This window comes from Adiantum capillus-veneris, chromosome 10 (assembly GCF_014529385.1).
Source record: "Adiantum capillus-veneris isolate H3 chromosome 10, ASM1452938v2, whole genome shotgun sequence".
Taxonomy (NCBI): Eukaryota; Viridiplantae; Streptophyta; class Polypodiopsida; order Polypodiales; family Pteridaceae; genus Adiantum; species Adiantum capillus-veneris.
This window is the reverse complement of record NC_140940.1, coordinates 100,294,279-100,322,168: the sequence shown is the minus strand read 5'-3', so window position 1 is coordinate 100,322,168 and position 27,890 is coordinate 100,294,279. Positions and strand designations below refer to the sequence as shown.

General features: G+C 45.4%; 1 protein-coding gene across 1 annotated transcript in view; it reads left to right on the top strand.

Moving 5' to 3' along the window:
* LOC147449342 (ubiquitin carboxyl-terminal hydrolase 2-like) overlaps positions 1-26,881 on the top strand; it is a 62,627-nt gene extending 35,746 nt beyond the window's left edge. The window contains exon 2 of the mRNA XM_086521802.1: positions 26,110-26,881. Coding sequence (XP_086377928.1) covers positions 26,110-26,368 — 259 coding nt within the window. The 3' untranslated portion in view covers positions 26,369-26,881. The remainder of the gene's footprint in view (positions 1-26,109) is intronic.
* The last annotated feature ends 1,009 nt before the right edge of the window (positions 26,882-27,890 follow it).

Here is a 27,890-nt window from a genome sequence, read left to right as displayed (position 1 = left end):
CGCTCACACCAAGGTTGCTTTTTCCCACCTCACGTTGATTGGCCGGCCGCTAAGTGCACGGTCCGCTCTCAATGAGTGAAAAGAGACACAAGGGGAGGCTGGACAAGCCCTTCTTTCTTGGGATTCGTGTCACTCTTCAACAAAACACGATTAGGAATCGCCACGCCCAAGTAAACTTGGGTTCGTGCGATCACAAGCAAAAAAATTCTTGTGGTTCTTCTCTTGAGTAATGCAGAACACTTCCAAAGCTTTGATACCAATGTTATCGTATTTTCTCAAGATTAGTGATCTTTATTGCTCAAGGTTCCTTTTAGTTCTTAGGGAAAGAGAGAGCTTTCCGTCTTGTAGAGTGCTGTGGTCACGAACAAAGTGAGTGGATATTGTGCGTGCAAATGAATGAGACTGAGAGAAGGAGAGAGAAGAGATACGACACCCGAGAGGTTGTAAAACCCTCCTCCGAAGGCCCCACTCTCGTCGGCGAGAGTGGTCTATTTCTTGATTGCACAAAGGTGCACAATGCGTATGCAATGCACTGATGCAATGGGACTATGCCGATGACGACGACGACTTGGTGGCTTAAATCTGCAATCTTTCTACTGCTGTCCAAAAACGCTATGGGCTGAAATCTGCGAATCTTCTATCTGCTGAATTCTGACTCTATGTCGGCGACGATGTCGATGACGACGATGCGACGACGACGCGCTGAAAACGCAGATGCTTGACTGAATTGATTGAACCCTGTTGTGGTGTAGCTTGTCTACGGATACATAGGGTTGGGATGTGTCACGTGACAGAAAGGGGCGCCAGTCTTTGGGGCCAATATCTCTAGGCACAGAACTCCGCCGGGCCAGTGCAAATCTATTGTGATCTGTGAATTGTTTTGAAGTGGTTATTTGGTGCTGTCGCGGTTGATTCTTGACTTGGAGTGTCCAAGTCTGTTACAGTAGTATCAGAGCATGGCCGATTTCTCTTCTACGGGAAATCTGATCCCCAATTTTTTTGCCGCGGTCGCAAGGATCAGTCGACTCCCTCTGCATATGGAGATGCGGGTAGGGATCACAACAAAGATTCAAACAGAGAGTATGGCCCGCCTCGGCCTACTCAACCGGAGCAAAGAGAGATGAAGTGTCGTCGATTGATCGGCGATGCAATAAAGATGATGCTCAATTTTGCGAAGGATCCGAAATTGGCAAAATATATGAGTGAGACTTCTTTTCAGGAAGTGCATGCACAGTGGCAGAAAACCACTACACCACCCCTGAAACCCGCTCTCAAGAAACCTTCTGATCACAAACAATATACAGAGAAGGAATTACAAGAGGTGGTTGATGCACGGATTGCTCAGCTTTTTGACGTGCAAAAGAAAGCCAAAAAGCACGACAAAAAGCAGAAGAAAAGCACCGACTTCCCGGGATATTTGGGTCATCAGTCGACTTTTGACAAGGCAAAGAAACGAAAGAAGCGTGTTCGATTTGAAGGAGTACCCAGTTCTTCTTCTTCTTTTGACAGTTCTTCTAGCTCTTCAGATTCGAGCGAAGAAGACAGAAAAAGTAAAAAGCGAAGCAAGAAACAAAGCTTCAGAAAGGGCAAGAAAAAGGCAAAGAAGACTAAATCTCGCCCAGAGACTGACAGTTCTACTGAGGACTCGTCTACAGACAACTTAGATTCTGATGATGGAAACTTCTGAGCGAACAAGAAGAATTTTTACTAAGCAAACCAGTATGACTTTCTCGAAGATAAAAGCAAGAAAGTCCGAGAGTTTTAAGGAAGGTGGCCACTCGATCAAGTTTGATACTTTTTCAGGATACTCAGATGCTTCGAAGGCTTTGTCTTTTATATAGCAGTTTGACATTGCTTTCGCGGGAGGATGCTATTCAGAGCACTCCAAGATTTGGAGAGCTGTCTCTTACTTTAAGGGGAATGCTCGTCTTGGTGGTCCACGCTTCTTTTAAACAAGACTGCGCCAGTTAAATGGCTGAAATTTAAAAAGCTTTTTATATCTTCTTGGTTGACGCAAGAATATGAACGAGATATACGAGCTGCTTGGAACCATCTTCGGATGACCAAGAAAGATACAATCAATGCTTATTGTGAAAGATTTTGGAGCTCTTTTCTACCCATTCAAGAAGATCTCGTTCAGAGAACAGATTGAGCGGTTCACCTTGGGTCTACCTACAGAGATCCGAGCAGGAGTTGACGAGTCATGCGAAGTGGGGCTTTGCCATTCACTCTGGTAGTCTGACCTACCCCACAGATGAGACCATGACACAACGAGCTGAACAGAATTTTGGGAATGAAAGTAGAAAGAAAAAGAGCAACCCAGAGAAAAAGGATGCACGACCCAAGCTTACTCCTGAGGAGAGAGCTTGCTTCATCAGAGAGGGGAAGTGCTTTGGATGTGGGGAACAAGGACATATCTCCGCGAAGTGCCCTAAAAAGGCACAGAAAGAACAGAATGATAAAGACGACGACAGGCCTGAGAGTTCGAGAGCAACTGAGGAACGTGGCAGAAAAGGCAGATAAAAAAGCAGAACTGGTACCACATGGCGTGGGACCTGCACCGAATCTAATGAATGAAAGTATAAACTTTGCCGCTTTTGGGGCAAAGTGAAGGATCAGGAAGCTCTTTTGAAGGAGCCAAGGCCAACTTCTTTTCACTTGGAATTGGCGGCTCGATTTGGAATTAGGCCCAACAGACTGACGCCACAGGCGGAGGTAGTTCGAGTGGCACCCGGATGGGATGTTGCCATTACACCGAGCATTGGCAAACTTCGTTTGCAATGACAGGGGTGTTCAGGGCACGCGAGTGACGTTCTACTCGGGATCCCTTGGTACCACAAGAGCTACGCCGTGATTGACTACCGGGTCGAGAAAGCGACTTTGATAAATGAAGGGCTTAGAGATTGTACTTGATGAACTTCAGTTTCTTACTCATTCTTTTGGGAGAGAACTGAACGATGGATAAAGGTTGAATATGTTTTGACCTGATCAGAAGAACGCCAAGATTTTTCTCCACACTCATGCCGATTGCTTTTGAGAGGGCCTGAAGATCAAACCATTGATTTGATACCTGGAAGCACGCCACCGAACCGGCCACCTTACCGTGTGAGCTGAGTACAGAATGAAAAGATTATGAACCCAGTGAAAGACCTCTTGGAAAAGGATCTTGTCCAGCATAGTACTTCAGCGTATTGCTCTCCACTGTTTGTTGGATTTGAAGAAAGACGGATCTTGGAGAATGTGTATCGATTATAGCGCTCTCAACGAAATCACCATCAAGAACAGATTTCCGATTCCTAGGATCGATGATATACTCGACAGGTTACAGGGATCCTTGTGCTTTGGCAGGATTTCGACTTGAAGAGTGGATATCATCATATCCGAATCGCTCCGAGAGACGTCTACAAGACAGCCTTTCGGACCACTTTTGGGTTATTTGAGTTTTTGGTGATGCCTTTTGGCTTAACCAATGCTCCCGCGACATTTAACCGGATGATAGACAAGATTTTTCAAGAGTACAGGCTATTTGTTGGCACTTTCTTTGATGATATCATTGTTTTCTTCAAGAATGAAGCAGAACACAGAGATCATAAGCTTAGAGATACATTTTTTTTGGACACTTTGTCTTGGCAACATGAGTGCAAATGGATCCGGCCAAGATAGACACTATCTGTGATTGGCCCGATTTGAAGAATGTCCATGAAGTTGAAAGCTTCTTGAGATTGTGTTCGTACTGCAGACGGTTCATTCGAAAGTTTGCAGAGGTTGCTTCCCCTTTGCATATCTTGATACAGAAAGGAGTCCCTTTCTCGTGGGGATCCACAGAGGTGACTACCTTTCAGACATTGAAAGAGAAATTGACTACAGGACCAGATTTCACTTTGCCGGACTTGCAGAAGTCATTTGAAGTATTTTGTGATGCTTATGGTCGTAGTCTAGGTGCGGTCTTGATGCAAGAAGGCCATGTCATTGCTTACGAGAGCCGATTGTTCTCTAGGCCGGAGATGACAAACACAGATTGATGAGAAAGATCTTTTGGTGGTTATCCATGCTCTTACTCAGTGGGGGCATTACCTACTCGGAGCGGATTTTACTGTCTTTACAGACCATCAGAGTTTGTGCTACTTCTTGTCACAGAAGCAGCTTTTGGAAAAGCAGATGCGGTGGGCGAACATCTTGTCACAGTTTCACTTCCAGATTGTCCATGTGCAGGGACAGAAGAATGTGGTGGCAGATGCTTTGTCTCGGAAGCCGTTGGTTCTGGCTATTTCCGCGATACATCATAGGAGCTTCGAGGATATGGTTGATCAGTATGCCATAGATACAGATTTTGCAGATATTTTCACACAGATACGGGATGGGGAGACAGTAGTTGGATACTCCCTTCGGGAAGGCTACTTGATGAGAAGGACTATGTTGTGCGTTACAGAGCCGTCGCGGGAAAAGGTTATGACTGAATGCCACTGTCCACCTTTTACGGGTTGCCGCGGCAATGCTACCACCATGAAGGGATAGAGAGATACTTCTTTTGGCCGAGACTCAAAAAGTATGTGGAAGAGTTTGTGCGCAGTATGCCAGAAGGTCAAGTTTGACAGGCATAAGGCACAGGAATTGCTACAGCCTTTACCCATACCCACCCGCCCCTGGGAAAATATTGAAATGGATTTCATTTTTTATCTCCCGAGAACACAGAATGATCACGATGATTTTCCGATTACATGGAACATCTGAGACGATTGTCTCTGACAGAGACCCCAGATTTATGAGTTTGTTTTGGAAGGCAATTTGGGAGAACATTGGCACACGGTTGCAGTTCTTGTCATCGTTCCACTTGGTGATCGATAAGTTACCTAGAGGAGGCAACTCCGAAGGGAAGACCGAAGCAAGTCCCGCAGTTCCTGGGCCTCTGAACAGAGGTACTTGGTCGCTGTCACGCCCACCGAAATGGGTCTCTCAAGGGAAAAGTCATCGCCCTAAGAGTGTAGATAATTCTAGCCTCCCGAGTCTAGAGGAAACTAGTGACAAAAGTGTCTGCCTTCGGTTTCTCGGGGCATATTCCTGGTCGTTCTTCTTGTCCACTTTTATGGTGGTTAAGGGGAGCGGCCGGGCTTGCCCCGCCCGACTCCGAAAACAAAACAAAAAAACTTGCAGTCTGACGAGCAATCTGAGATTGCCAATTCAGTGGTTTTAGATTTATTGAAGTCTTGTATCTCGAATCAGAAGACTCAATGGGAAAAGAACTTACCTTTGGTGGAATTTGCTTACAATAACAAAATACACTCTTCGACGGGGAAGACGCCATTTGAGATTGTTGCAAGTGCTGCGAAGGTTTCATCCTTCCTGAGCACGAAAGATTAGATATTTGAAGCGGATGAATATTTGCGAGATTTGGATACGGCTTTTGCCAAGGTTCGCGAGACTTTGCAGAAGTCTCAAGAACGACAGAAAAAGGCAGCGGATCGCCATCGTCACGACTTGAAACTAAAGGAGGATGATTGGGTGCTCTTACGTTTTGAGAAGGCACGCCTAAGAAAGAAAAAGGGAAAGGAGAGGCTTTTTCCAAAGCTTAGTATGCGATACTACGGACCTTTCCAAATTATTGAAAAGATAAATGATGTCTCCTTCCGATTGAAACTGCCAGATACTTGGAGGATTCACAATGCATTGCATGTGAGTCTCTTGAAACCTGTTAAGGGTGATGTGCCTGATGATGGGGAGCCTGATGAGCAACCCGCAGTGGAAGAAAACGAGGAGACCCTTGTTCCTGAACAGATTTTGGCACATACGGATATGAAGAAAGGTAAAGTCCGAAGGCGGTTCTTGGTTAAGTTCAAGAACTTTCCTGCATTTGATGCGAAGTGGATGGAGGAGGAGGACCTAGCAGATACTCCTCGGATTGTGAAACTTTACCTCGATGTTTTGGTTTAGCATAGTCTACTCCAAACGGAACCCAGAAATTCAGCTTGGCCGAAGATCTTGTGCAGTGGGATGCACAAGAGGGGAGTTACTCCGCTCCTTTGTCAACAAATGCCTTGATTTTGATACTAAAGTCATTGATGTCTCTTTGAGCTTTAGGGATACTGAGAGCTGACAGTATTCTGCTCGATGACTTTATGAAATGGAATTCCTGATAATGATACTGATTTGTTCTTGACTTCTTTTGAGTGCAGGAATTGATAGATGAAATGACTGCAGCATTTTGGTCTGATTGATCTCGAATAGACATGGTTGCAATAGGGGTTAGTCAATCGGACATCGATGAGGTCCCGATTGGACCTAGATGTGATTGCTAGCTACATTGCCGATAAATCATGGTATAAGATCCGAATGAATGTTGAATGTCATGTGATGTCCTGTGATGTCTGGTGATGTCCTGTGATGTCGTGTGATGTGACTGTCGATTTTGTACATGTGCTAGATGTGTGTTCCTAGTACGTAGGTACTAACAGTCAGTGTCTGCTAAGACGGTTTATGGCTTTTGTCGGTTTTGCAGCGTAATCGCGGTCGATTACAATGCTTTCAAGAGGGGGGTATGTCACAAACTGATGACGTGGCGGATAGCAGAAACCCTAAATTCCTACAAACCCTAATTTTTGCCAGCAATCCTAATTTCCAGAAATCGCGGAGGTGAAATTTTTTATAAGAAATTTTTATATTGATAAATGATGAGCGACGCAAATCCTAGCTTTTTGCTACGCAAGGATTTTGGATGAGAAAGAGTTGAATTGCTTTATTTTAACTCTCATTGAGAGAGAGAGAGAGAATTTGTTTTTGCTTTCAAGCTTTTGGGGCTCTGCTTTTGGGCATCCCTTGTAACCTTTAAATTAGTGGTGAGGGTCTCACTTCTCAGAGCATCTGGACGCAGAGTCTGAGAGTGAATCTTGACCCACTCTCTTGTACTTTGAACTGATTAATATAAAAAGAAATACCGAAAGGGGCGCCAGTCTTTGGGGCCAATATCTCTAGGCATGGAACTCTGCCGGGCCAGTGTAAATCTATTGTGATTTGTGAATTGTTTTGAAGTGGTTATTTGGTGCTGTCGTGGTTGATTCTTGACTTGGAGTGTCCAAGTCTGTTACATGTATGGCCAATGTGAACGGTAGTTTCACCCGCAGATGGGTAGTGGTCGGCACTGGAATTCGTATGGTAAGAGGATGTCTAGGCTCAGTGAAACCGGCCCGTAGGGCGGTAGGCGTTGGTTTTCACCTGAAATTCTTTACTTTTATACACGCATTTCCATCTATGGCACTGAATTCATATGTACATTTGATGTACTAGCTCTATCATTACCCCTCCTTTGCACACGGAACCATGAAACCGGCCCGTAGGGCGGTAGGCGTTGGCTTTCACCCGAAATTCTTTACTTTTATACACGCACACAGAGCACTTTGCAAAGAGAACCAGCGACGGGAATTAACACTTGAATACACAGCTCGGAAGCTAGAATGCTCCGAGCAGACACCGACAACCTGTAGGTCCCAAAATTGGCGCCCCTTTCGGTATTTCTTTATTCTTTAGGAGGGTAAATTACAAGGTAAGGTCCTGGGAATCCTTTGACTGTATCCCACTAGATACCATTTGGTTTGGCCAAATTTCGGCAGCATAACAGCCCCAAAACTTGCGCGAAACCAATTCCCCTGATGGAACTCGCTTGCACTGGCGTATACCCTCTGATTCCTGCCCAAAAACAGTAAATTCAGCACGCTGTATTTACTGGTTTTTGCCCTGTTTTCAGCCCCAAACAGTCTCCTAATTGTCCTTTGCTAGTGGGGCACGATTCCCAATGGTCCTGGCGTCCGTATGGCTGAAAAACAGTGAAATTACAGCGCATACACAGCGCTGTTTTTGCACCTGTATGGTGAGGTTATGACCCTCACCAGTGCCTGCTTTGGAGTAGCAGCTAGCTACTCCTGTTCCTGCTCAAGGAGGCTCTTGCCTCAGCACAAAAGCATGAACCCACACAACTGTACATCAGTCAAATGAGTAGCCCTCTTGTGGGGCATCACATAACTGCACGTAGGGGGGAGAGAGAGCAGTGTGTAGTGTGCAGGGCATCACTCCTAGCACCACACTTTACATGAGAGGGAAAGGAAGCACTCCATAGCTCTTAACCTGTGACAAATGCTGAAATGAGGCCTCTCACAGCTTAAAAATCAGCGCCCATTTTTCTACAAGAGGAAACTGCATGAAATTTCGACACTTGGCGCATTTTCAAGCATTTTACCGTTTCGGGTTCGCCGCTTAAAAATATCCCAACCGACGCGTCAGTTGACTTCGCGGCAGAGTTATAAAATGTTCCCCTAGTCATACCGGAGGTAATGACGCGAACACATTTCACGGCCCAAAGTAGCAGTTCCCTAAATTTTAGGAGATGCTTCCGTTGGGCTCCCACTGGTCTTCTGACCATCTATCCTCATTGGGACCGCATCCAAAAGTGCAATGTGGCCCAACTGTCGGATACTTTTTGTTGGTAGTCCCATCTTGACTTTACGCCTTAATTTGAGTTCACTTCCTAGTATCCACCAACTTGCTAAGTGCGACGGGGGGACCTATATGATCTTGCTCTGAGCCTAGACATCCTCTTACCATACGAATTCCAGTGCCGACCACTTCCCGTCTGCGGGTGAATCTACCGTTCACATTGGCCATACAATGTCCGATCGTTTGCTACTTCAAAAAGAGGGTCTCAAAACAAATAAAATAAACCCCATTGGAAAGAAACCAACAACCAAGGTTAGCAGTTGCCACATCTCTGTGACATGGTTAATAACTGCCACGTCCTCGTGACATACCCCCCTCTTGAAATCGCAAACGTCCTCGATTGCGTACCATAAATACACGCCACTGATGATCTTGTGCTATTAACACTCTTTTATCATCGCATGTATCCGCAAGAAAGGTCGTAACATACATAGATACAAATGACTTAATGAGGCCTTCATACTTTTGCCATTTCCATCTATGGCACTGAATTCATATGTACATTTGATGTACTAGCTCTATCATTACCCCTCCTTTGCACACGGAACCATGAAACCGGCCCGTAGGGCGGTAGGCGTTGGCTTTCACCCGAAATTCTTTACTTTTATACACGCACACAGAGCACTTTGCAAAGAGAACCAGCGACGGGAATTAACACTTGAATACACACAGCTCGGAAGCTAGAATGCTCCGAGCAGACACCGACAACCTGTAGGCCCCAAAATTGGCGCCCCTTTCAGTATTTCTTTATTCTTTAGGAGGGTAAATTACAAGGTAAGGTCCTGGGAATCCTTTGACTGTATCCCACTAGATACCATTTGGTTTGGCCAAATTTCGGCAGCATAACAGCCCCAAAACTTGCGCGAAACCAATTCCCCTGATGGAACTCGCTTGCACTGGCGTATACCCTCTGATTCCTGCCCAAAAACAGTAAATTCAGCATGCTGTATTTACTGGTTTTTGCCCCGTTTTCAGCCCCAAACAGTCTCCTAATTGTCCTCTGCTAGTGGGGCACGATTCCCAATGGTCCTGGCGTCCGTATGGCTGAAAAACAGTGAAATTACAGCGCATACACAGCACTGTTTTTGCACCTGTATGGTGAGGTTATGACCCTCACCAGTGCCTGCTTTGGAGTAGCAGCTAGCTACTCCTGTTCCTGCTCAAGGAGGCTCTTGCCTCAGCACAAAAGCATGAACCCACACAACTGTACATCAGTCAAATGAGTAGCCCTCTTGTGGGGCATCACATAACTGCACGTAGGGGGGAGAGAGAGCAGTGTGTAGTGTGCAGGGCATCACTCCTAGCACCACACTTTACATGAGAGGGAAAGGAAGCACTCCATAGCTCTTAACCTGTGACAAATGCTGAAATGAGGCCTCTCACAGCTTAAAAATCAGCGCCCATTTTTCTACAAGAGGAAACTGCATGAAATTTCGACACTTGGCGCATTTTCAAGCATTTTCCCGTTTCGGGTTCGCCGCTTAAAAATATCCCAACCGACGCGTTAGTTGACTTCGCGGCAGAGTTATAAAATGTTCCCCTAGTCATACCGGAGGTAATGACGCGAACACATTTCACGGCCCAAAATAGCAGTTCCCTAAATTTTAGAAGATGCTTCCGTTGGGCTCCCACTGGTCTTCTGACCATCTATCCTCATTGGGACCGCATCCAAAAGTGCAATGTGGCCCAACTGTCAGATACTTTTTGTTGGTAGTCCCTCCTTGACTTTACGCCTTAATTTGAGTTCACTTCCTAGTATCCACCAACTTGCTAAGTGCGACGGGGGGACCTATATGATCTTGCTCTGAGCCTAGACATCCTCTTACCATACGAATTCCAGTGCCGACCACTTCCCGTCTGCGGGTGAATCTACCGTTCACATTGGCCATACAATGTCCGACCGTTTGCTACCTCAAAAAGAGGGTCTCAAAACAAATAAAATAAACCCCATTGGAAAGAAACCAACGACCAAGGTTAGCAGTTGCCACATCTCTGTGACATGATTAATAACTGCCACGTCCTCGTGACACTCAGAGCAAAAATCATGTAGGTCCCCCCGTCGCACTTAGCAAGTTGGTGGATACTAGGAAGTGAACTCAATAAAGGCATAAAGTCAAGGTGGGATCACCAACAGAAAGTATCCGACAGTTGGGCCATATTACACTTTTGGATGCGGTCCCAATGAGGATAGATGGTCAGATGACCAGTGGGAGCCCAACGGAAGCATCTCCTAGAAATTAGGAAACTGCTATTTTGGGCTGTGAAATGTGTTCGCGTCATCACCTTCGGTATGACCAGGGGAACATTTTATTACTCTGCTGCAAAGTCAAGTGATGCACCAGTTGAGAGATTTTTAAGCAAGAAGCCCAATGCAAGGAAATTGCATGTATGAGTGCCAAGTGGCACTTTTTGGTCAATTTACCAAGTCTGGGAGAACAGAACTCGTAACTGACTTTTGGGAGCAGTTCTGGAGGCTGTTAACACTGATTATCAGCCATTTCTCTGCATTTTTGAGCTTCCCATGGCTTTATCTAGGTCCACGGAGCTCATTTTCAACATTGGAAGGCGTGAGATGTGTGTTTACAGGGCTGTTTTGCTGCGTTTTCAGCGATACGCAGGTTTTGGCAGCCATGGAAATCTTCTCCTTTTGCATCTATTTGTTCACAGATGCATTACAGGTCAAGGGCAAAAGAGGGGGCGCTTGATTTATGCTGGGGAGATGCTTCATTGAGTGCTTTCTTTCCCTCCCATGTACAGTGTGGTGCTAGGAGTGATGCCCTGCACTCTACACACTGCTCTCTCTCTCCCCCCCCCCCTACGTGCAGTTATGTGATGCCCCACAAGAGAGCTCTTCATATGACTGATGTACAGCTGTGTGGGTTCACGCTTTTGTGCTGAGACAAGAGCCACCTTGAGCAGGAACAAGGGTAGCTAACTGCTACTCGAAAGCAGGCACCGATGACGGTCATAACCTCACCGTACAGGTGCGAATTCAGTGCTGTGTATGCGCTGTAAATTGACTGTTTTTCAGCCATACGGACGTCAGAACCCTTGGGAATCGTGCCCCACTCGCAGAGGACAGCTAGGGGACTGTTTGGGGCTGAAAACAAGGCAAAAACCAGTAAATATAGCGTGCTGAATTTACTGTTTTTTGGCAGGAATCAGAGGGTATATGCCAGTGGAAGTGAGTTCCAGTAGGGGAATTGGTTTCGCGCAAGTTTTGGGGTTGTTATGTTGCCGAAATTTGGCCAAAACAGGTGGTATCTAGCGGGATACTGGTAAAGGATTCCCAGGACCTTACTTTGTAATTTACCCTCTCAAAGAATAAAGAAATACCGAAAGGGGCGCCAATTTTGGGGCCTATAGGTTGTCGACGTCTGCTCGTGGCATTCTAGCTTCCGAGCCGTGTGTGTGATTAAGTGTCAATTCCCGTCGCAGGTTTCCATTGCAAAGTGCTCTGTGTGTGTGTCTAAAGTAAAGAATTTCGGGTGAAAGCCAACGCCCACCGCCCCATGGGCCGGTTTCATGGTTCTATCGCCGGGATATCAATCACTTTTTCCTCAAAGAGTGAGCCTTGTTTGTTTTGGGTAAAGACATAGAGTATAAGAACGCGGGATTACACTATGACCGACAAAGGGAAGGGCATTATGGAAGAGGGTTTCTCTTCATAGAACAGACAGGAAATTCCGTATGTTTGCCCTGCCAAAAAGTGGTCAAATTAGAGCCGATTTTCTGTTGTGTTCTAGGGTTTGCAAGTATGGACCAAGATGAGATAGGGAGACGTCTCACGGTGGTAGATTGGCTACTAGATCTCCTGCGGGAGTGATCTGGGTCTGCCAGGTGACACGCTACTTGCCGATTCTTTGAGGCGATTGCTTGGATTCTTTGACGCATTAGTAAATCATCTTGAAATTTGAGCTTACTTGGTCATGGGTGGTACATCAGGTCGTGGAATTATGTTCGTTTGCAAAGGCAAGAGCCTTTTGCACACGTAAAAGTTAAGGGACAGGTTGCAAGATGCTATGTGGTGAAGTTCAAGAACTATCCACCTATGGATGCAAAGTGGATGGAAGAGCATGAACTGTCAGAGTCACGAAATGTATTGCAGCTTTACCTTGAGGTCTTTGGGTTACATCCTACTTATGTCCCAACCCAACGTGTGCAAAGGAGGGATAATGATAGAACTAGCACATCATATGTACATATGAATTCAGTGTAATAGATGGAAATGACAAAAGTATGAAGGTCTCATTAAGTCATTTGTATCTATGTGTTACGACCTTTCTTGCGGATACATGCGATGATAAAAGAGTGCTAACAACACACGATCAACAGTGGCATGTATTTATGGTATGCAATCGAGGACGTTTGCGATTTCAAGAGGGGGGTATGTCACGAGGACGTGGCAATTGCTAACCTTAGTTGTTGGTTTCTTTCCAATGATTTTTGTTTTATTTTTGAGACCCTCTTCTTGAAGTCGCAAACGGTCAGACATTGTATGGCCAATGTGACGGTAGTTTCACCCGCAGATGGGTAGTGGCGGGCACTGGAATTCGTATGGTAAGAGGATGTCTAGGCTCAGAGCAAGATCATGTAGGTCCCCCCGTCGCACTTAGCAAGTTGGTGGATACTAGGAAGTGAACTCAATAAAGGCATAAAGTCAAGGTGGGATCACCAACAGAAAGTATCCGACAGTTGGGCCATATTGCACTTTTGGATGCGGTCCCAATGAGGATAGATGGTCAAATGACCAGTGGAAGCGCAACGGAAGCATCTCCTAAAAATTAGGAAACTGCTATTTTGGGCCGTGAAATGTGTTCGTGTCATTACCTTCGGTATGACCAGGGGAACATTTTATTACTTCGTGCAAAGTCAAGTGATGCACCAGTTGAGAGATTTTTAAGCAGGAAGCCCAATGCGGGGAAATTGCATGTATGAGTGCCAAGTGGCACTTTTTGGTCAATTTACCAAGTCTGGGAGAACAAAACTCGTAACTGACTTTTGGGAGCAGTTTTGGAGGCTGTTAACATTGATTTTCAGCCATTTCTCTGTATTTTTGAGCTTCCCATGGCTTTATCTAGGGCCACGGAGCTCATTTTCAGCATTGGAAGGCGTCAGATGTGTGTTTACAGGGCTGTTTTGCTGCGTTTTCAGCGATACGCAGGTTTTGGCAGCCATGGAAATCTTCTCCTTTTGCATCTATTTGTTCACAGATGCATTACAGGTCAAGGGCAAAAGAGGGGGCGCTTGATTTATGCTGGGGAGATGCTTCATTGAGTGCTTTCTTTCCCTCCCATGTACAGTGTGGTGCTAGGAGTGATGCCTTGCACTCTACACACTGCTCTCTCTCTCCCCCCCCCCTACGTGCAGTTATGTGATGCCCCACAAGAGAGCTCTTCATATGACTGATGTACAGCTGTGTGGGTTCACGCTTTTGTGCTGAGACAAGAGCCACCTTGAGCAGAAACAAGGGTAGCTAACTGCTACTCGAAAGCAGGCACCGATGACGGTCATAACCTCACCGTACAGGTGCGAATTCAGTGCTGTGTATGCGCTGTAAATTGACTGTTTTTCAGCCATACGGACGCCAGAACCCTTGGGAATCGTGCCCCACTCGCAGAGGACAGCTAGGGGACTGTTTGGGGCTGAAAACAAGGCAAAAACCAGTAAATATAGCGTGCTGAATTTACTGTTTTTTGGCAGGAATCAGAGGGTATATGCCAGTGGAAGTGAGTTCCAGTAGGGGAATTGGTTTCGCGCAAGTTTTGGGGTTGTTATGTTGCCGAAATTTGGCCAAAACAGGTGGTATCTAGCGGGATACTGGTAAAGGATTCCCAGGACCTTACTTTGTAATTTACCGTCTCAAAGAATAAAGAAATACCGAAAGGGGCGCCAATTTTGGGGCCTATAGGTTGTCGGTGTCTGCTCGTGGCATTCTAGCTTCCGAGCCGTGTGTGTGATTAAGTGTCAATTCCCGTCACAGGTTTCCTTTGCAAAGTGCTCTGTGTGTGTGTGTCTAAATTAAAGAATTTCGGGTGACTTTCGCCCCACGGGCGGGTTTCAAATGCAGCAGTTGATGCAGCAATTTGCTGCGCTTATGCATCGACAACATCTGCACTATCAGTAGATGATGACTTAAAGCTTAGCAAGAGAAATTGAAGCTCGGATTCGTGAGGCTAGGCAAACAGTGACAGACAAAGTGGGGTGGTTTGAAGGCCGTGATGTTACCAAATTCTGTCAACTATATGAACATGCTATGGAAGACAAGGGAGAAGATGAACAAGTTACAATGGAAAATTTTATGTTGGTAGTCGTGCCTGAACTGCGGGCACGGGTTGAGGAGCTTCGGACTGCGCATGGGGGAACTTGGGCGGAGTTCAAACAAGCTCTCAAAGACAAATACTTTCTTGAAGATAAGGAGCGTGTTACAAAGAAAAGCTTTTTGAAGTTGGTGCAACACCGCAATAAGGGGCTTTCTGCACCTGAGCTGCTACGGAAAAGATTTGGTCAGTTATCTGCTACCGAACGTACCGCTTTGAATTCTGAAAAGGTAGATTTGTTTGTGCCGACTGCAGACTTAAAACTGCAAAAGAGCTTAGTGGATCTCCTTGAGGATCCAGCAGGGGAATTAGGATTGAAGTTAGATTGGAAAGAAGTGATTGAAGCAGTCAATATGGTGGTGAAGCGACAAAAAAGGCTGGACAAGTTAGTCGGGATGACTACCGACGTGGATGAAAAAGTGGAAGAGGTCCCTGTGTTGTTAAAGGAGAAGACCCCGAAACTAGAGGAGTCTTTCATGGATGAGCTTGTGAAGGGAATCCAGGAGTTAAACATCAATTTGAAAGCAGATAAGCTGAAAGAAAAAGGTTCAACGTCTCGATCAAAACAAGGCGGGCCGGAGCGGGGAAGTGGTAATCAAAATTGCATGTGGTGCGACAGTCTTGATCATATCAGGAGTGAGTGTGATGAATTTGCAGAAGCTAAGCGTAAAGACGTGGTTTTCTGGAAAGATGGGCTAATACATCTTCGGGAAACAGGTTTGTCCTTAAAGACCAAATATGGGAAAGGAGGTATGAAGAAGAGTATGGAAGAAATGCTGCAAGAACATCATGCAAGTGTAGCTGAGGCATTGACTTATGGAGTGCAAATTGAAAGCAACTTACAGGAAAAACCTATTGAAGTTTCTCACAATGTCACGTGACACATCTAACCCTATGTGTCCGTGGACAAGCTACAACATGATCGGGGTTCAGTCAGTCCAGTCAGTCTAGATTAGAAGTGATTTGGCACTTTTGTGAGTCTATTTGTAGACCGTCCATGCCCAGGCACTTAGTATAGATGCATATCCTCTGGTTGCACATAGCATGATCATCAATATTCCCTTCAGAATCCATTAGATTCAGTTAGGGGAATTTTCCAGTGCATTTAGCCTATCTTCCCTATTTTTGGTATTTTTCACTTATTATTTTTAAGTGACTTCCCAACAAAAGTAGGTAGGGCAATTTTGCTAAGTTAATATATAAGCAAACCCAAGTTAGCACTTTCTGGCAGAAGAGGCAGCAGGAGCACATGCTCAACAGGCACCTTCTCAGCAGAACCCCAGCAGTACCCCCTTGGCGTTTTTGGTTCCTCCATCCTCGCCATAGACACATCAGCCCCAGCGTTTTTCAGTTGCATCATCGCCATCATCACCAGATTGCATAGCGTTTTTGCATACCATCATCAACACCAGATCCCTGGCGTTTTCAGCCTCCCTGTCTTCGCCAGCACATCAGATTGCATAGCATTTTCACTAACGCTAGGAAGGCATCAGCGTTTTCGGTTTTCAGCCATTCCGCAGCAGAAAGGTCAGCGTTTTCAGCCCTATTGGACAGCAGCAGAATTGGTTGCAGAAGAACCCCCATTTTCAGCCAAAAAAAGGCAGCCAAAACAGTCATTTTCAGCCATCGAAACAGCCCCGAAATTCAGCAGATAGAAGACCATAGATTTCAGCCCTAAAGTCGTCGTCGTCACCACCGTCGTCATCATCGGCATAGTCCCAAGTTGCATCAGTCCATTGCATCCACATTGTACCACTTTGTGCAATCATAAGTAGACCACTCTCGCCGACGAGAGTGGGGCCTTCGGAGGAGGGTTTTACAACGTCTCTGGTGTCGTATCTCTCTTCTCTCTATCTCTCAGTCTCATACACTTACATGCACAGTGTCCATTCACTTTGTTTGTGATCATAGCATTCTCTCATTAAGAATGGAACGCTCTACCTTCCATAAGAACAAAAGGAACCTTGAGCACAGTTCGGAGCACTCATCTTGAGCAAAGCGCAAACAATCATTCCGCTGCACCTAACATTGGTATCAGAGCTTTGGCAGTGTTGTGTATCACTCAAGGAAAGAACCACAAAGAACCACAAGAATTTTTTTTTGCTTGTTGAGGTCGCACGAACCCAAGTTCACTTGGGCGTGTCGATTCCCAATCGCGTTTGTTGAAGAGTGACAGAAATCCCAGGAAAGAAGGGCTTGTCCAGCCTCCCCTTGTGTCTCTTTTCACTCATTGAGAGCGGACCGTGCACTTAGCGGCTGGCCAATCGACGTGAGGTGGGAAAAAGCAACCTTGGTGTGAGCGCAAGGCTGCCAAGGGGTGCACCCGCGGAAAGGAGTAGAAATCGGGTGAAGAGAAGATCCTTCTCAAACGCGATTTGCATGCGAAAGAAAACCTCAAGAACCTCAAGACCCTCAAGAACCCAAGAACCCAAGACCCTCAAGAACCCAAGTTCCTCGTGAACTTAAGAACCAAAGATCATAGTGCATGGTAGTCACCCGAAGCGGAATGGATACTTCGCATAGAGGTGATGAGCATGAGAGAGGCAGCGAAGATTTTTCCCCACCTGGAGATTTTTTCGACCCTCCCCCTTCGCCATCTACGCCACGAGTTGTACTAACTCCTATGGAGATGATGGTCAAGTCAATGATGGACATGATGCTGGCACAACAAGAAGCGACTCGCATTACGATGGAACGAAATGAAAGAAATGCAATACAACAACAAGAAGCGAATCGAGTTGCGTTGGCACAACAAGAAACCAATCGCCTTGCTTTTGAACGCGAGCGCGATGAAAGAAATGACCGAAGAGCAGAAAGGGAGGCCGAGCGTGCCACTCAAAGAGAGCTACGCACTTAAGAATTGCTTCGACAAGTACTAGCCTCGAAGACCGAACCACCCAAAGATCGTGGGAGTTCCTCAAGTGGTGCAAGCCACGATGTGGATTCCAACCATCCAGTCACAGAGAAGTTGACTTTCAGTAAGTATGACGGTAAGATGGATGCTACGGTTATTCATTCTTGGTTGCATTAATTTAATGCTTATTTTGCGACAACTAAGAAGATAGGAATTAGCAAGGTTTTGATGGCAGCTATGTACCTTGCCGGTGATGCCATTAATTGGTACCACGCATGGCAAGAGGCACAGCTAGCCATGCACCTAGAGGAAGCCGATAGATTCATGCCCTTTCCTTCGACTGGGCTAATTTCCAAGACAAGCTCAAGGTGCGGTTTATGCCACCTCAGTACCTCGCACGATTGAAGGACGATTGGCGCTCTCTCAAGCAAAATGGTATGCCAATCATGTCTTTTTCTAATCGTGTTTTGCAGCTAGGCATTCAATTACGAAAATCGAATGATGAGCGCAAAGAGGCTTTTCTCTTTGGATTGGATGAGTATATCAAGTACGATGTTGAGGTGCTCGATCCAATCGATCTCAACAAGGCGGTAGCGATTGCTCTCGCACAGGAGATGAAGTGAAACCGGCCTGTTTAATCCAAAAAGGGCGGTAGACCTTAGACTTAAACCTTATTTGCTTTCACTCATTTAATTTGTCGCCCACTTTACCTGTACTTTCAAGAGACAACAAAGGGGAAAAGGATACAGGCTGCTAGATTGCACCTGTATGAGAAGACCGACACCAGATTGGCCCCTAAATAGGCGCCCCTTTCGGTATTTCTTTATTCTTTGAAAGAGGGAATAAACGTTGTGGTTCCCTACAAGCTGCCCCGCACAACCTTGGCTGAATTTCAACTGTTCTGGCCCGATTTCGGCAGCATAACTGTACTAGGACCCTTCACAGTCAGTATTCCCACGCATTGGATGACTTTCCCGACGCATACAGACACTTTGCAAAACCTGGTGAGAATCTGCAGCACGCTGAATTCTCTGTTTTCTGCCCCGAAAATGCGCGAGATCACCTGTATAGCGGTCCCCTTGCGTCCCCGAACCTCCTGGGGGTATTAGGGTCCGTTTAGGGCCAAAACCCTAAACCTGCAAAAATACACAGCAGGCTGTAATTCACTGTTTCGGGCTCCGTTTCGCGTGCCGGTCGCATCCGTAGCAAGTCCCCGAGCTCCCGCACCTGTAGGGCTACTTGCCCTTTGAATCGGACGAGATTTCGCACGTTAAACCTCTCCGAATCACCTGTACGTGCGGGGGATTAGCCGCTAGCTAATCTAGTACCTGTGCAAGAGGCTCTTGCCTTGGCAATCGCGCATGAATCCACACAACTGTACATTGGTCAATTGAAAAGCCCACTAGAGGGGCATAACATACTGCCATAGGGGAGAGAGAGAGAGCAGTGCGTAACGTGCAGGGCATCACTCCTGGCACCGATTGTACATAAGAGGGAAAGGAAGCACTCCATAGCATAGTTACCCAGAACGCGGAACGGGAACGGCGACGGCGACGGGATCCCCGTGGAACGGGGGAACGGCTAGGGGTCCGGAACGGGAACGGCGCGGAACGGGAGATATAAAAAACACCCAAATAGTGCATTTTTTAGCTCCTTGTGTTTAAATACAAGGAGTATTAGAGTGCTTTGACTCTAATACTCACAAAAAACTCGTTTTGAAGACCATTCAACCTTGCTATGACTAGATGATGAGAGAGAGAGAGAGAGAGAGGGAGAGACTCGAGAGAGTGAGAGGGAGAGGGAGAGATTTGAGAGAGTGGGAGGGAGAGGAAGAGAGCTTGAAGGCTTGAAGCCTTGAGCCTTGAGAGAGTGAGTCTTGAGAGGGAGAGATCTTGAGAGTGTGAGAGGGAGAGAGCTTGAGCCTTGAGGATTAGCTTGTGGAGAGAAAGGGGGAGGGGGGTGCATTTTATGAGTCCTTGAGGCCTTGCACACTTCAAAAAGAAGCCCAAACATTTACTTCAATTTTTTCAATTTTTGCCAAATTTGTTTGTAGCCAAGGGCATTCCGGAACGTTCTGGAACGGCCGTTCCGGTTTGCACTGGCCACCCGGAACGTCAGACGTTCTGGGACGTTTCGGAACGTTCGAGAAGGAAATTGCCCTCCGAGACGCTGGAACGGGGGCGTCCTCGGTAACTCTACTCCATAGTTCTCAACCTGTGACCGAGACTTGAAAAATGAGCTCTCCTCTCTAAAATCAGCGCCACTTCTTCATGCATGAGGAAAGTGCACAGAAATGTGCCACTTGGCTCATTTACAGGCCATTTCCCGTTTCGGGGTTGCCGCCTAAAAATCTCCCGACCGGTTGTCCAATTGACTTCACGGTAGAGTAATAAAATGTTCCCCTTGTCATTCCGGATGTAATGACGCGAACACATTTTCAGGTCCAAAATAGCAATTCCCTAAATTTTAGGAGATGCTGCCATTGTATCTTTCTAGGTCATCTGACCCTCTTTGTACACTGCAGCCACACCCAGAATTGAAATGTAGCTTCTGTAGCAAAGGATTCCACTTTGGCTAGTCAATGACCCCACTTTGGCTAACCATAGTCCTTGTCCAACCTTAGTGCTCTCTTGCCCTTGGGCCTGGACTCCCTCTGAACAGTTCCACACTAGCTATGCAATGCAGGGCAGTTAGATTTCCAGAGGGGTGTTTCCAAAAAGTGAAAATGAATAAATAATAAGAAAGAAATCAACAAAAAGGATAGGTAGTAGTCACATCCGGGTGACATGAAGCACAACAAAGGGAAGCCTAAGGAGAACAAGACTTCCATAAGTACCTCGCAGACTTCTCAGAACGGTAAGAACGGTAAGAATGGTAACTCTTCTAACCAATCTTCCAACAGTCTCTCAGAAAAGAATTCTTCCAATGAATCTAAGGATAAGGCTAACACAATTGCTAAACCTAAGCTTACTCCAGATGAAAAGGTAGCACAAGGAATTGTAGGAGGATACATCACGTCGGAAGAGCAAAGCACTTATTCTAAGGAAGGTCGTTGTTTTCATTGTCACATTAAGGGTCACATAAAAAGAACATGTCCTAAGCTTGAATCAAATGAATCTAAAGAATCCACAGAACCCACTTCCTCTGTCAATGCAATGAATGATAACACGAGTGTGCCCCAAGTTTCTCATGACCATCCCATTGATGATTCTCTCATTAAGTGTTATGGTCGTACGTTGGGGCAGCGTTTTGTCATATTGTTTGACCCAGGTAGTATGCATGATGTGATCAGTTCCTCTCTTGTGGAGAGAGCCCGCCTCGAAGTTAGTCCGAGATCTCCTATCGAGGTCTTTGGCTCTCGTCCCGGTATGGACGCTCTCATCACGGAGGAGTGCCTTGATGTGTTGTTTGCAATTCAACAAACTGCCTTCACTAGAAGATTTGTTGTTTCTCCTCTCTTAGGATGTGATATGATTTTGGGCATTCGATGGTTTCGTGATAATGACGCTCTCATGAAATTTGCGGCTAACACTATAACTCTCAATGCCGACAGTGATTCTCCTATTGTCATTCATGGAGAGGACATTGCTCATTCTCCATATCTCATTGCCAATATGCAGGACAAGATTGAAAGGATTCGGGAAAAGGAGACTCTCTCAGTCTCTTCTTCTCCAAAGCATGATACATAGGATTTGCATGATTGTGTGAAGCATGATGATTTGCATGATCAAGATGTGATTCAGCGTTACCATGAAACGCGTTTCGACAGGTCTGGACAAGTGAAACGTTTCGGGCTTAGAAATGTTTCGCTCACCAAGTGAAACACAAGCCGTTTCACTAACAACAAAGTACCATAGTTTTAGTTTCAAAGTCGCTAAACTCACGTTTTAGTCGCACGTTTCATTGTGCTCTAATTTTGGACTGAAACATTTCATGGTGAAACGACGCGTTCCAGGGTGAAACGTTTCGGCCTTGAAACGTTTCGCGGTTACGCTGATGTGATTTCTCACAAGCATGATGATTTCCATGAAGATGATGTGATTGTTCACAAGGATGATGTGTTAGTAGATGCTTTTTCTAGCGAAGCTAACCTCGTTGTAGATTCGATCATTCATGAAGAACCGATCTTGGCTCTCGAGCTTAGGTCCAAAGAACCCTTACAGGAAGTATTATGTGTTCGCATGATTAATACGCACGCATTGTTCGAGTGTTTCATTCGTGATCGTTTCCTGTATTTTAGTCAACGTCCTTATGTGATCCCTTTTCCTAGGCATGACATATTGTATGTTGAGCACGTTTCTCTCATGGATGAGCACGAATGTATGCGGATTTTTCATGAAAAGCTGAAAAGTATGTATGTCAGGAAGTCACATTCCATGTCTCTTCCTTGGCATGACACAGTTTCCGAACGAGCACATAAAAGTATGAGCACCAAGCATGGGCATTTCCGTTGTGAATTGCCACAGTTGATTGCTCTAGATCATACGAGAAAGATTCGATCTCATTGTTTGCGTGTATGTGGTGAACGGTTTAGCACTCCGTCTATTTGTTCATCTACATTGCATGCATAGTCTTTGAGGAAGACAAGATTTTTTCCCTTCACTTTACATGGAATGGGTATGTTCATGGTTTTGTGTTGGAAACGGTTTCAGGAATTTTCAACCATGGAGATTCTTGAAGATGAAAGAAGACGACTCTAGACGAAGTTGAAGCAAGGAGCCACAGAAGACTTTGTGTCGCTTTCGGCGCGGCCCAAAGAAGCAAGCGTTGCAAACCTTTATGAAGTTCAAGTACCGCACGACCCACACATCAGAGTGGGCCGGCAAAGAGTCCCTTCCAGGATTCTGGATGCTATTGGCGATCTCCCTCGACGCCATACTGTTCAGTACCAGTACCTCACTTTGAAAAGGAGGGGATGTCACGTGACACATCCAACCCTATGTGTCCGTGGACAAGCTACAACATGATCAAGGTTCAGTCAGTCCAGTCAGTCTAGATTAGAAGTGATCTGGCACTTTTGTGAGTCTATTCGTACACCGTGCATGCCCAGGCACTTAGTATAGATGCATATCCTCTGGTTGCACACAGCATGATCATCAGTATTCCCTAGTTAGGGGAATTTTCTAGTGCATTTAGCCTATTTTTGGTATTTTTCACTTATTATTTTTAAGTGACTTCTCAACAAAAGTAGGTAGGGCAATTTCGCTAAGTTAATATATAAGCAAATCCAAGTTAGCACTTTCTGGCAGAAGAGGCAGCAGGAGCACATGCTCAACAGGCACCTTCTCAGCAGAACCCCAACAGTACCCCCTTGGCGTTTCTGGTTCCTCCATCCTCGCCATAGACACATCAGCCCCAACGTTTTTCAGCTGCATCATCGCCATCATCACCAGATTGCATAGCGTTTTTGCATACCATCATCAGCACCAGATCCCTGGCGTTATCAGCCTCCCCGTCTTCGCCAACACATCAGATTGCATAGCGTTTTCACTAACGCTAGGAAGGCATCAGCGTTTTTGGTTTTCAGCCATTCTGCAACAGAAAGGTCAGCATTTTCAGCCCTATTGGACAGCAGCAGAATCAGCCCTAATTGGTTGCTGAAGAACCCCCATTTTCAGCCATAAAAACGCAGCCAAAACAGTCATTTTCAGCCATCGAAACAGCCCCGAAATTCAGCAGATAGAAGACCACAGATTTCAGCCCTGAAGTCGTCGTCGTTATCACCGTCGTCGTCATCGCCATAGTCCCAAGTTGCATCAGTCCATTGCATCCGCATTGTACCACTTTGTGCAATCATAAGTAGACCACCTAAAGAAAGATGGATCTTGGAGAATGTGCATTGATTATAGAGCTCACAATAAAATCACCATCAAGAATAGAGTTCCTATCCCAAGGATCGATGATATTCTCGACAAACTTCAGGGGTCCTCTTGTTTAGCAGAATCAATCTGAAGAGTGGATATCATCAGATCCGAATTTTCTCTTGGAGATGTCTACAAGATAGCTTTCAGGACGACTTTTGAGGGTGTATAAATATTTGGTGATGCCATTTGGCCTTACGAACGCTCCAACAACATTCAACCATAGGATGGGTAGGATTTTTAGAGAGTACCAATCGTTTGTGGGCACTTTCTTTGACGACATCATCTTCTTCTCCAAGAGTGAGGCAGAGCACAGACACCATCTGTTACAAGTTTTCGAGACATTGCGGCAACATAAATTGGTTGTAATGCGAAGAAGAGCGAGTTTTTCTTGCGCGACATCAGGGGTTTCTTTTACTCGGGGACCGTCAGAGATTGCAGCCTTTGAGACTCTCAAGGAAAGGTTGACAACTAGACCAGTCTTGCAAAAGCCCTTTGACGTTTACTGTGATGCATGTGGTCGTAGGTTGGGAGCAGTATTGATGCAAGAAGGCCACATCTTTGCTTATGAGAGCATGATGTTTTCATGTCTTGAATTGGTTGCACAGATTTACAAGAAAGAGGTGTTGGCAATTATCCATGCTCTTATGTAGTGGCGACACTATCTACTCGGAGCTAACTTTACTGTCGTCACAGACCATCAGAGTTTATGCTACTCGCAGAAGCAGTTTTTGGAAAAGCAGATGAGGTGTGCTAACATCCTGTCACAGTTTCATTTCGAGATCGTCCATGTTCAGGGACAAAAGAATGTAGTGGCCGATGCGTTGTCTAGAAAGCGCTTGGTTCTGGCTATTTCCGCGATATATCATCGAAACTTCGAGGATATGGTAGTTCAGTACGCCACAGATCCTTATTTTGCAGATATCTTTCACCGGATACAGAGTGGAGAGACATTTGCAAGCTATTCCATACGGGACGGCTATTTGATGCAGAAAAAACGATGTGTGTTACAAAGCCTTCGAGGCCCACTTAAAGAAGACAATTAAGCCCGATCATTCGGTGAAATTGTTTGTCTCACAGATTTTCCGATTACATGGCATGCCTGAGTCCATTGTTTTGGACAGAGATTCCCCAATTCACTAGTTTGTCTTGGAGGGAAATCTAGGAGAACAATGGCACGCGGTTGTAGTTCTCGTCCTTGTTCCACCCACAGACAGACGAACAATTTGAGATAGCTATTTCAGTGGTTTTGGATTTGTTGAAGTCTTATATTTTGGATCTGAAGACTCAATGGGAAAAGTATTTTCCCTCGGTGGAGTTTGTCTATAACAACAGAATTTATTCTTCGACGGGGAAGGAGCCATTTGAGGCAGTCGAGGGTGCTAATGGGCCAGATGTGTTTGGGACTTGAAGCTTTTGAAGTGATTGCTTTTGGGGGGCGTTGTTGGTTGCTGCGTCCCCATACATTAGGATGGGCGCCTAAGGCTTAAGCTATGCCCGGCCAAGTGTGAACATGGCCCTATGGTTAGGGTGGTTAAGGAATCCTATAAATAGGACGCTAGGCTCATTTCTGAGCTATCTTGTATGATCAGCACACTGGACTCTAGGCCCTTGGTAGCTCTACCTGCACACCTGTCTGGTGTGGGCTTGGTGTTATGGGACACCAGCCCTTGTGGTAGAGGCTAGCCCGTTGGCTACAGGCTCGGGGTGAGGCCATATTGGCTCTACGGCTGCCCGATGTCTGCTCTCTACGTTCGTTTATGTGTGAGTATGGCTTGTGTCATGTCATGTGTACAGGATGGATTGGGCGGGGGGGGGCGGGGGGGGGGTTGTGGTGGCGAGGGCAGCATGTTTTACATTGTATGTTTCTGACCCTTATGAAGTGAGGGGAGGGGGCTGAGGCAGGGCAGCAGCTTAGTTTCTATTTTTTACATTGTATGTTTCCAATACCCAAAACAAAAACTCCATTTTTTTTACCAAGATGGCCGAGACTCAGACAAAGGTTTGGTTTATTGTGATGCTACACATTGGAGACTTCTGGACCCTGCATTTGGACAAGTGACTCTTTGTAATTTTTTTGGCAAGGGAGTGTGACACCAGACATTGGTGTATCACTCGTGCTGGGTTTTAATGGCATTGGGTACCTTTCTTTTGTACAAGACTGACGATGTTGCAGGCTTACCTTATGAAAGGTGGATCTTGTGTGCTAAAGGATGTTGATATTTAGGTAGTATGTGGTGCATGCATATGCTGGGTGCGCACATCCAAGTGGGCAGCAAGAGTCCAGTCGCTACCAAGACATTCTTAGAGTGATCTGCGATTGACGTTAAGACACCTTTTAGGAAATTGTAATCACAAGCATGTGCTCGTATGTTCTGTTCTGGTTTATCTCACTTCAACAATGCCAAGAAGAAAGGCGAAGGCTTTTCGCCTTTTTTCCTTTCCTGATGGATCTTGGTCACGTTTTTTTAGCTAACTGACCATGATAAGGATGGCTTTTTGGTGTTGTGACAAGTACTTTTTAATGTATAGTGATTGTTACTATCCCTTGTAAGGTTTTCTGGTCTGATTTTCATGTGGTCTTGGCAAACAGATGTCTGGATTTAAACAGCTGTTTTTACCAACTGGTGGGTGTTGTCGAGCATGGGGGAACAATGAGGGGAGGCCACTATATAGCATACGTGAGGAGTGCAAGTTCGGAGGAAGCAATTGATGGAGCAGAGCAAGAAGCATGGTATTATGTCAGTGACACAAGTGTCCATAAAGCTTCTCTACAAGCAGTCCTAAACAGTGAGGCCTACCTTCTCTTTTATGAGAAGTGTAATGTGACGAGTGAGAATGGAAGTATATAGTCGCGAGAAGGATATATGGCCAACTATACTAATTGCATTCTACTGTCCATATACATTCATTATCTGTTCTTCATAACTAGACGTGAGGCATTTAACCTGTGTCAATGTGCTTCGGAGATCTGTCAGCTTAAGAAAGCTGATTCGTATCTCTTTGGCTAGATGCCCCTATTGGCTTGAAAGGGCATAAGAGAATATTCCACCGAGCTTGTTGTCTGTGCAGAGAAGCATTCTTGTTTTGCAATGTGTATCGTGCGGCTGGTATTGTGCTCTTACAGAGCACAACACATTTTAAGCCTTTCCTCGAGATGCCCAACTTATTGCGGTGTCGTATAGTTCATCACGGTCAGCTTTATCCTCCCTCTTCACTTACAATATGCACAATGTGATTGGGTGTATTGCACCCTTGTTTGCATCTCCAGTGCATTTTTCAAGACTGTTGTGTGCAATTTGGGTTTATTTTTTCTGAAGGCACAGCAGGTTGTAAATGCAGACAGAGCCAATTTAAAGTTTGGAGTTTGAAATTGCAAATAGTGCCTCCCCCCCCCCTTTTTCGCTTTTCCTTTTTTTTTTTCACGTTTGAATTTTTTGTTTGGATAAGAGCAGCATAAGCTGCCACAGCCTTAACCTTCACATCACACAAACATCTCAACCTAGTTTTCATCTCTCTCTCTCTCTCTCTCTCTCTCTCTCTCTCTCTTTAATAATGTGTCTTGAGTTCAACTCTCGTTGGATAGATCTTTGAGGTCTCTTGGGATAGTTTCCTACGACGTTAAAAGTCTCTCTCTCTCTCTCTCTCTCTCTCTCTCTCTCTCTCTCTCTCTCTCTCTCTCTCTCTCTCTGGTGTGTGTGCTAATAAAAAGAGGAAAAAAGGTATAACCTTTCTATCACCCAAGTGTGGTAGATTGGTTATGCCATTTCCCTCATTCAACTCTCCTCGTCGGATAGATCTTTAAGGTCTCTTGGGATAGTTTCCTACGACGTTATAACAATCTTCTTCTTCTTTTTCTTCTTCTTTTTCTCTCTTCCGGAAAAGATATGTTACACATTAGAGAATATGTACAATCATGTCATCCATAATGTCTTTGCGCCACCTTTTGTTGTGTGTGTGTGGGGGGGGGGAGAGGGAGTCGTGCCTGTTACTCGTATGTGTTGATGCATTTGTGTATATATAAGTAAGGAGCGAAACAATCTTGAAATTGCGTATCTTGTATGTTCCATTAGTGTGTCAAAAATCCTAGGCTTGGCACATTTCCAATCCTTATGAGGCCACACCTTAAGTATAGTCCATTGTGCATGCCGTGGGGTGGATGTTTTACATCTTGGTTTCTTTTGTTTCTTTCACTATTTTGTAGGGAGTGCTAAAACAATATTGAAATTGGGTAGTTTGTATGTTCCATTAATGTTAAAGAAATCCTAGGAGGCAAATATTTTTTTCATTGAGCACGTGTGGTTGGCCTTTCTGTAGTTATTTACTTGACAATTCTCCTTAGAAAATCTGAAGAATTGAGACCCAAAATGATGA